Source organism: Abramis brama, assembly GCF_963993115.1.
Source record: "Abramis brama genome assembly, chromosome: 13".
Taxonomy (NCBI): Eukaryota; Metazoa; Chordata; class Actinopteri; order Cypriniformes; family Leuciscidae; genus Abramis; species Abramis brama.
In genome coordinates this window covers 20,314,615-20,323,110 of record NC_139975.1, presented here as the reverse complement: position 1 = coordinate 20,323,110, position 8,496 = coordinate 20,314,615, and the positions used below count along the sequence as shown (strand labels likewise).

The 8,496-nt window shown below is 37.0% G+C and overlaps 1 protein-coding gene across 1 annotated transcript; it reads left to right on the top strand.

Moving 5' to 3' along the window:
- The first annotated feature begins 48 nt into the window (after positions 1-48).
- Positions 49-7,942, top strand: cyp4v2b (cytochrome P450, family 4, subfamily V, member 2b). Its single transcript, XM_084132707.1, has 11 exons — positions 49-306; positions 406-518; positions 615-700; positions 1,895-2,085; positions 2,258-2,327; positions 2,450-2,576; positions 2,967-3,137; positions 3,215-3,317; positions 3,456-3,590; positions 4,024-4,203; positions 5,538-7,942. The coding sequence occupies exons 1-11, from the start codon at positions 114-116 to the stop codon at positions 5,699-5,701; spliced, it is 1,533 nt and encodes a 510-aa protein (XP_083988833.1). The 5' UTR covers positions 49-113; the 3' UTR covers positions 5,702-7,942.
- The last annotated feature ends 554 nt before the right edge of the window (positions 7,943-8,496 follow it).

Here is an 8,496-nt window from a genome sequence, read left to right as displayed (position 1 = left end):
TCTCTCTCTCTGTTTGTTCTAAGAGAGTGAAACTGTTAAGTCTGAAGTTCACGGTGAAGCAGTCCGTGCTCCTCTTTCAGAGCATTAGTTATAGCCAGCTTCATCGAAACAAAATGGGTGTCCTTTTTGGATTATACATCCTGGGGATTATATTTACAGCCGTTCTTCTACTTCTTTTGGTATCTGCCACATATCATCCACTTAAAAATTATATAGGAAAATGGAACGAAATGAGACCAATTCCAGGAATGCCAGGCGCTTATCCAATCTTTGGCAATGCACTGCAGTTTAAAGCCAATGCAGGCGGTAAGGGATTGTGATCTTTTTGACTAACATCAGCTCTTCTTACCATTGATTGATGATAATTTAACACTGCAAAATTATAAAAGTGTGTTTCTGTTAAAGATTTTTTCAATCAGATTATTGAGGGCACAAATGAAAACAGACACCTTCCTCTAGCAAAGGTGTGGGTGGGTCCAGTCCCCTTTCTGATCTTGTATCATGCAGAGAATATTGAGGTGCCTATTTCTCAAATTTTATCCTCTCCATTTACTTTTTGATGTGTATAATTATGTTTTCCTCACAGTTTCTTCATACCTATGTTTTTCCATCAGGTGGTCCTCAGTAATTCCAGACACCTTGACAAGTCATACCCATATAGGTTCCTGCACCCGTGGCTCGGCACAGGCCTGCTCACTAGGTACGGTGGGTTTACCACCAATTTTTTGGTGAAAATTACACTGTGCTTTCTTTCTTTTGCAGTTCTATTACAATTTGTTGTAATGCTCACTGTAAATAAGTGAAATTAAATTAAATTAAATTAAAAAAAATGATACTGTCAATTTTACGTTAAAATAGCTTCTCTCATCTTAATATATATGAATAATAGAATAGACATATTTAAGTATTTACATTTTAATGCTAATTTCCCCCAAAATGTGTAAACTCAGTGACTTTAGACAGTCTGGAAAAGCAACATTGACTTTGACAAGCAACCAATGGAGTGAGTTTTGGGTGGGATTATCTCTTTCTTCGACCAATGGGAGATCAGTTGGGGGACTTTGTTAATTGCTTATATTACATTCTGAATAATTTTTGGGACAACTTAGGTCTTTTTTTCTTGATATTGTGTGACAATCTGAGGGTATTTACATTTACGCATTTGGCAGCCGCTTTTTTATTCGAAGAAAGGTTTATGTGTTTATGTGAAATTTGCTGGTATTTACCCCATGATTTTGCCGTTGCTAGTGCCTTGCCCTACTGTTTAAACATTAGGAAAGCACACAAAAATGAAAAAATTTTAATAAATAAATACATTTTGTGAAAAAATGTTTTAAAATTGTTAAATACAGTTTTAAAAAGTATATGCCCTCGTGTTTTCTTTTTTGTAATGTGTGAGAAGTTCTGTTTTACCTTTTACATTGGGTCACACCTGGAAAATAACAATTGTACCCAGAATTTTAATATAATGCAAGGGTTAAATACATCATTATATTTGCAATTGGTGATGTTAGAAATAACTACATGTGTATTATGTATTAAGTAGAAAGAGCAGTGCTGTCTTGATCTCTCTGTTACCTAAAAAAAGCCATACTCATGTCCTTCAAAGCTCAGAACATTTAAAGTCAATCTAAACTTTGTTTCACACAAGGTAGAGGACCACCTGCCAAACTGGCAGATCTCATATCTCATATTCAAGAGCAGCTTGCATCAAGCACTGCAAACAAAGTCTATCAAAAGCACAGTTTATAATCAGCCACACTGGACACAAAGTCTCTGGCCATCTGTCCAAACGCAGAAATTTAATACAAAATGACCCCCGTGTTCACTTTTGTCCGATAGTAAGATAGGTTGAGGTCACAGACTTGACTCTTCTCAACTTTTCTTCCCACAGCACAGGGGAGAAGTGGCGTAACCGGCGTAAAATGCTGACTCCAACCTTCCACTTCTCTATCCTCTCTGACTTCCTGGAAGTGATGAATGAACAAACAGATATTTTGATTCAGAAGATGCAGAAGCAGGGAGATGGAGAGCCGTTCAACTGCTTCAGCTACGTAACCTTGTGTGCTTTGGACATCATATGTGGTACAGTACATCCAATCTTTCCTCAGCACAACGTGAGAGTGCTGTTGAGGTTTTCCTGCTGCTTTGTTTACACACTGCTCATGCATGCTAATGTAAAATAGCCCTAACACTGTTATCGCTTAGTTATAATAACCATTGATAAAACATATGGGATATGTTTTGTCTGCAACAGAAACTGCAATGGGAGAGAAGATCTATGCACAGAGCAATGCTGACTCTGAGTATGTTCAAAGTGTCTATAAGTAAGTAGTGTATGTATGTAAGTATGTAAATACGTCAATGTTAGAGCATGTGCTCTTGCTAATAAATAGGGGAGCCATGTTGTCCTCTCTGCGATCTGACTGTGTTTATATTCCTTTTGCAGAATGAGTGACATCATCACTAAGAGACAGAGAGCACCATGGCTGTGGCCAGACTGGATCTACAACATGTTGCAGGAAGGCAAAGAACATTCCAGGAGATTGAAGATTCTCCACTCTTTCACTACAAGTGTGAGTGATCACACTTTTTTTTCTGTGAATGTGTGAGACTTCCGATTCAATAGGTAAATAACTAAAACAATAACAAAGTCTAGTAAATTGTAGAACTATTTGCACTGAAAAACAATCTGTTTAGAATTATAATAATACATCAAAATAATATGATAAGAAATGCTAGCTTGCAATATCAAGCAGCAATAACGGGCATTTTTTACAGGTAAAATAACTGAAAGAGAATAACACCGGAAGCCTTGCACATTCAAGTTACGATTTACATTAAAAATAAGGTGGATAGCACATGCTACCCCCCCCCCCCCCCCCCCCCCCTTAAATCTAATTATAATTGTTAAATACAAACCTTTAGATTATTCATACACAATTTTCTGTTTTCTTAACCTGAAGGTCATCAAGGAGAGAGCGAAGTTCATGAGCTCTGAGCCTGATAGTGATTCTGACCAGGGGCAGAGGAAGAGACAGGCCTTTCTAGATATGCTGTTAAAAACTACTTATGAGAACGGACAGCATTTGAGTCATGAGGACATTCAGGAGGAAGTGGATACCTTCATGTTTGAGGTACAAATAAAACTATAAAAGGAAAGTTTGTCAAGCCAAAGGTTGAACATTATTTTAAGGACCATTCTCTTTAACAGGGTCATGATACCACAGCAGCTTCAATGAACTGGGCCTTACATCTGATTGGCTCCCATCCTGAGGTCCAGAAGGCAATGCAGGCAGAACTACAGGAAGTGTTTGGTACACAAGTCTTTTCCACAATGTGTTCTCAATGAAAGCAGTTGTTCTGTTTACTCAGTAGTCAAGAAAGCAGCTTGGGAATGTTTCCTAACAACCTCATTTAAAGTTCAGCTGCATCTCCTGTGTTCTGATTGGCAGGTTCGTCAGAGCGCCACGTGGGGGTGGAGGACCTGAAAAAGCTGCGCTACCTGGAGTGTGTTATTAAGGAGAGTCTGCGGATCTTCCCCTCCGTGCCTCTGTTTGCACGCAGCATCTGCGAGGCCTGTCAAATCAGTAGGTGGCAGCAGTTTGTCACCTTGCCAAACAGTGCAGCAAACAGCGCAAGATCAAAGATCTGCATTTTTTGATGCCACTCTCATTATTTGCATCTCAGCATAACAGCAGATGTCACTGCTTCTATTTCCATCTCACATTGTCAAATATGAAGCACCCTGAGTGTTTATTTCTAGCTAAGAGCTAAGAGTCTTTCATGTCAAGGTTAAATGAAAGAGCAGCTGGATGGGAAATAGCAACTTTTCAGGACAGAAAGTGTTGCAATGCGCAATAAATACATTGGGTTTATCAATTATTAATTAAAGCTTTATTCTGTCTCCCACACAGCGGTATAGTTTGGCATGTGTACAGTGCGCTAAATCCTATTTAGTTGTTAAATTTCTGTGACATGTATAATATAACTGACTGAGGTTGTTTTGTTGCTCGTTTGCAGATGGGTTCAAAGTTCCAAAAGGAGTGGATGCTGTTATCATACCATATGCTCTTCACCGGGACACGCGCTACTTCCCAGAACCTGAGGAATTTCGACCGGAAAGGTTTCTGCCAGAGAACAGCAAAGGGAGGCATCCATATGCATACATCCCTTTTTCTGCAGGGCCAAGAAACTGCATCGGTAAGAAAAAGAACAGAATGATAACACAAAAAATTGGTCTAAAAGTGACATATAATAGAAATGATAAGACTAAATGCTATCCATTATAATATGAATTAATGTGAAAAGGAGCACATTTTAATTTTGGGGCCTTTTTAATGGGGCTGTGGGGGTGCATAAGACAAAAAGGCTGGGAAGCACAGCATAACGATATAACCACCATACAAAGGAGTGCATTTTATTACACGGGCCATATGCATAGAGATGGAAATCATAAAGAATTTATCAATGTCTCACGGTTAGCTGAAAGCTGTATGTTTTTGATTAATGGAAAAAAATGGCTCATAAGAGACATTTGTCCAAGAATCAGACTAAAGTACAGTGGTTTCACAGTAAGTTTTTGGTTCACTAAAAAGAACCGACTCACTAGAGACATTTGTTCAGACTTCTCTGGTTGCGCTGCATGCGTTTGATTCACTAAAAACAAACGGCTTAGAGTAATTTGCTTTGTAATCAGACTACAATAGTTGTACACTACAGGATGTGTTTGATTCACAAAACGAATCAACTCATTTGCTCCCTAATCAGATTACACTGGTTGTGTAGTATGTTTTGATTCTCTAAAATGAACTGGCTCATAAGAGTCATTTGCACTTGTAAAATGACTACACTGATTGTGTTGTATGTTTTTGATTCACTAAACAGAACCATCTGATAAAGAGTCATTTGCTCTATAATCAGACTACACTGGTTGTGTTGTATGTTTTTCATTCACTAAAAAGAATCGACTCATAAGAGTCGTTTTCTCTATAATCAGACTACACAGGCTACGTTTTCTGTTTCCCACTGTAGATTCAGTAGCGTTATTCAGGTTCTGAACTTGAACCAGTTATTGGTTCCCAACCTATGACATTATTATTATCAGAACTTTTTAAAGTGAAGTTTCTTTTTCTATTATACTTCACCCAAGAGTCAATCTACTTATTGAGCATCACTATCTGAACGAGAGACTCAGCGCACTTATCTCCCACACTCATCTCCAGAGTGTTTGGGCCTCTGTCCCACCTCTGAAGGAGACAGATTGTTTCACAGCGAGTGGTGCTCGCAGGTTCAGGTCACTGGCCACACACAAGAATAATCTTCTAACAAAACTGAAAGAGTGCCACATAGCTTTGGAGATTTATTATTTCGGCACTCGACTCATCTCCACTGCCTTCCAGGAATGAAAGCTCCAAATTTGAACATTTGTAGAAATTTTACTTCATGAGCGTCTCCCCTCTCATAGTCTTGTTGCCATTCCAAGACCTTGTTCTCTCTTTCCCATTTTCTCTTTTTCTGTGTATCTGTGGCTCCAGGCCAGCGCTTCGCCATGATGGAGGAGAAGGTAGTTCTTGCTACGATCTTGCGTCACTTTGACGTAGAGGCGTGTCAGAGCCGTGAGGAACTGCGGCCTCTGGGGGAACTCATTTTGCGTCCCGAGAAGGGCATTTGGATCAAACTACAAAGAAGAACCAAATAACTCTCAACACCATTAAAACTTACGGTTGCTTCAGTCCTCACATCACAGACAGTTGTTGTGCTGCTAGCGTTGTTGTGCTTCTAGCTTTGAGCAGACTCAAACGCAATGTGCTGTCATTTTCTGTGATTGATTTTATGGGTAATTCTGTGGAATGGATGGTAAAAGGAGAGCTGAAAGTAACAGACTCTTATCAGAAGCTGAAAAAGTAATAAAATTAGCAAAATATCTTATAAACAAACACCCAAAGCGAGGCAGATTTCTGATTCCATGTGGACCTAGTTATAAGTTAGAAATCGTGTACAGCCAGCCACTTAACAGCACAAAATAAGCCTAGATAGGGTGATCGGTTAATTGACAACCTCAACACTGCTACTTACCATAATGTACATGAAATATTGATTTAAGTTGAAATTATTTTATTATATGAAAAAAAAGTGACCGCAGAGAGTTGTACATTAAACTAGCACAGCAAGTGCGACAATGATGAATTATAGAGTTTAGTTGTCATTCAATAAATATATTTAACCACATAATGTCATAATTGAATTGAATCATAATCAAGTAAATCAACTCAATTGAGGCAACTATTTTTGCACATTTGCACTCTAGTTTTCCCTTTATAATGTTGAAAAGTATTTCATTCTCACTTGCGGGGGTAATTACAGAAAAAGGATGTATAAAACTGATCATTTGATTTCAAGCATACACTGCTGTTTAAAAGTTTTCGGGTTCAGTAAGATTTATTTCTTTATTTTTGGAGAAGAATAAATGTATACTTTTATTCAGTAAGTATGTATTACATTGATCACAAGTGACAGTAAAGACTTTAAAAGACTTAAAGTTGCAAAAGATTCTATTTAAAATAAATGTAGTTCTTTTGAACTTTCTGTTCATCCAAGAATCCTAGATAAAAATGTATCACGGTTTCCAAAAAATATTAAGCTAATATATTAAACTGTTTTCAAGATTTGCAATAATAAGAAATGTTCCTTGATCACCAAATCAGCATATTAGAATGATTTCTGAAGGATCATGTGACATTGAAGATTGGAGTAATGATGCTGAATATTCAGCTTTTCCATCACAGAAATAAATTACATTTTAAAATAGAAAGCAATTATGTAAAAGCTGAGAGTAAGAGATTTGTTTCAAAAGCATGAACAAACATTTGGCGAATCGCAAATTGAGAGATCTGTTGCAGATCTAAAGCCCTCAAGGCTGTCCATTTATTAATCGTCTCAAATCACTGGATGAAAACAAGTCTTTGGCAAAAGTATTTTCAGACTAAACAGTGTCTGCACATCCAGACACACCGGATACCATCAGCACCTTATTCAAATACACAGATTGAATATAAGTGATGCTTAATCAAACTGACATTCATCATGGTGGAATGTCTAGAGGCTTTCATTTTGTGGAAATGTTTTCTTTAATTAAATGAGAAATTTAAGTCTCAGTGTGTATTTTGTCCCAGTAAACAAAACACTTTAAAAAGAAGCTCAGAGTGATTTTCATCAAAATAGAAGCTCAGAAATGCTAACATGACGTACAACATACCATGTCTTTGATATTAACAACAACCAAATCTTTCTATTCATCCCCAGGGAGATTTTGCAAATTATATGAATTTGCATGAATAAATATCTCAGTCTGTGATGTCCAGTACTGAATATATTTCATTAAGAATGACTTCACAACACTCAGTTCAGTTTCTACAAGCGTCACCTGTATCTCTGTATCATGCTCTTTAAACCTGCTCTGTCGGCTCATTTGGGGCTGATGGGTGATAAGGAGCAGGGCTCCTCCACAGAGAGGCAGTGTTGCTCCTCCTCATCCCTCGTCTGTCCTGAGCAGTGCCGGTGAGAGGACACCTTAAATTGTCAGACTGATGGGAAAGTCAGTTGACCCTGCCAAGTCCCAAACCGCTACTGCAATTCATCAAGACTAAATCTATCATCAAGAAAAAAATCATTTGATGGAAAGAGTATGGCACAAACGTAATGAAAGTGATTTTAAATGCATGTTTCTCCTGTAATTTAGATGAGTAGAAACAATTATGTAAATTTACCAGCAGCTCGAAGTGATTGTGATTGCAATTGTGCAGCTTTGCACCATGACATTATTTCATGTCCATATTGTGTCTGCTGGTATTCTTGCGTCTTGGCAGACAACAAATGGAGTATTCTGGGTAAAATATCTGTATTTAATGTTGTAAGGTATCAATTCATAATTAAAATTGGCAAGAAAAAAAAAACATTTAAAATTGATGATGCAGTTTGACGAGTTATAGGTGAAAATGTGCATTCATACTTAAGAGATGAGAGATTTCAAAGAGGTTTATATTCCATCTGTGTTAGAGTTGAGGAGAGTTGTGTTCTTGACTCAATTTTAAAGAACCCTTTATGCCAAAAAAGTGTCTTAAATGATTGCATAATACTTTCATTTTAATGGGTTTTAAATTGTCCTAGTAATAAAGTATGTTGCTGCTTAATTCATAAAAAATCATTAAATTTATATTCAAAATAATATGAGCTGTTTAATTATTATTATTTTTTTATTCAAAAAATAAAATAAAAAAATAATGACAACTAAATCCATAAAATAAGATGGGAACCCCTATGAAACACCTGGTAGAACACTTTAAGGTTCTATATATAACCTTTTCTTCCAAGAGTGTATATTGAGAGAGAGATTGATAGATAAACATTAATCTCCAAAAGTCTAAGACAAATAGTGAAAATGTTTTTTTTTTTTTTTTTGTCATTACAAATTGAGTGAACAGTTGAACAACTGAA

Coding starts and splice junctions, on each gene's coding strand:
- cyp4v2b (XM_084132707.1), top strand. CDS start 114: ATGGGTGTCCTTTTTGGATTATACATCCTGGGGATTATATTTACAGCC. Junction 307..405: donor GTTTAAAGCCAATGCAGGCG/GTAAGGGATTGT, acceptor TTTCTGTTAAAG/ATTTTTTCAATCAGATTATT. Junction 2,086..2,257: donor TGCTTTGGACATCATATGTG/GTACAGTACATC, acceptor TGTCTGCAACAG/AAACTGCAATGGGAGAGAAG.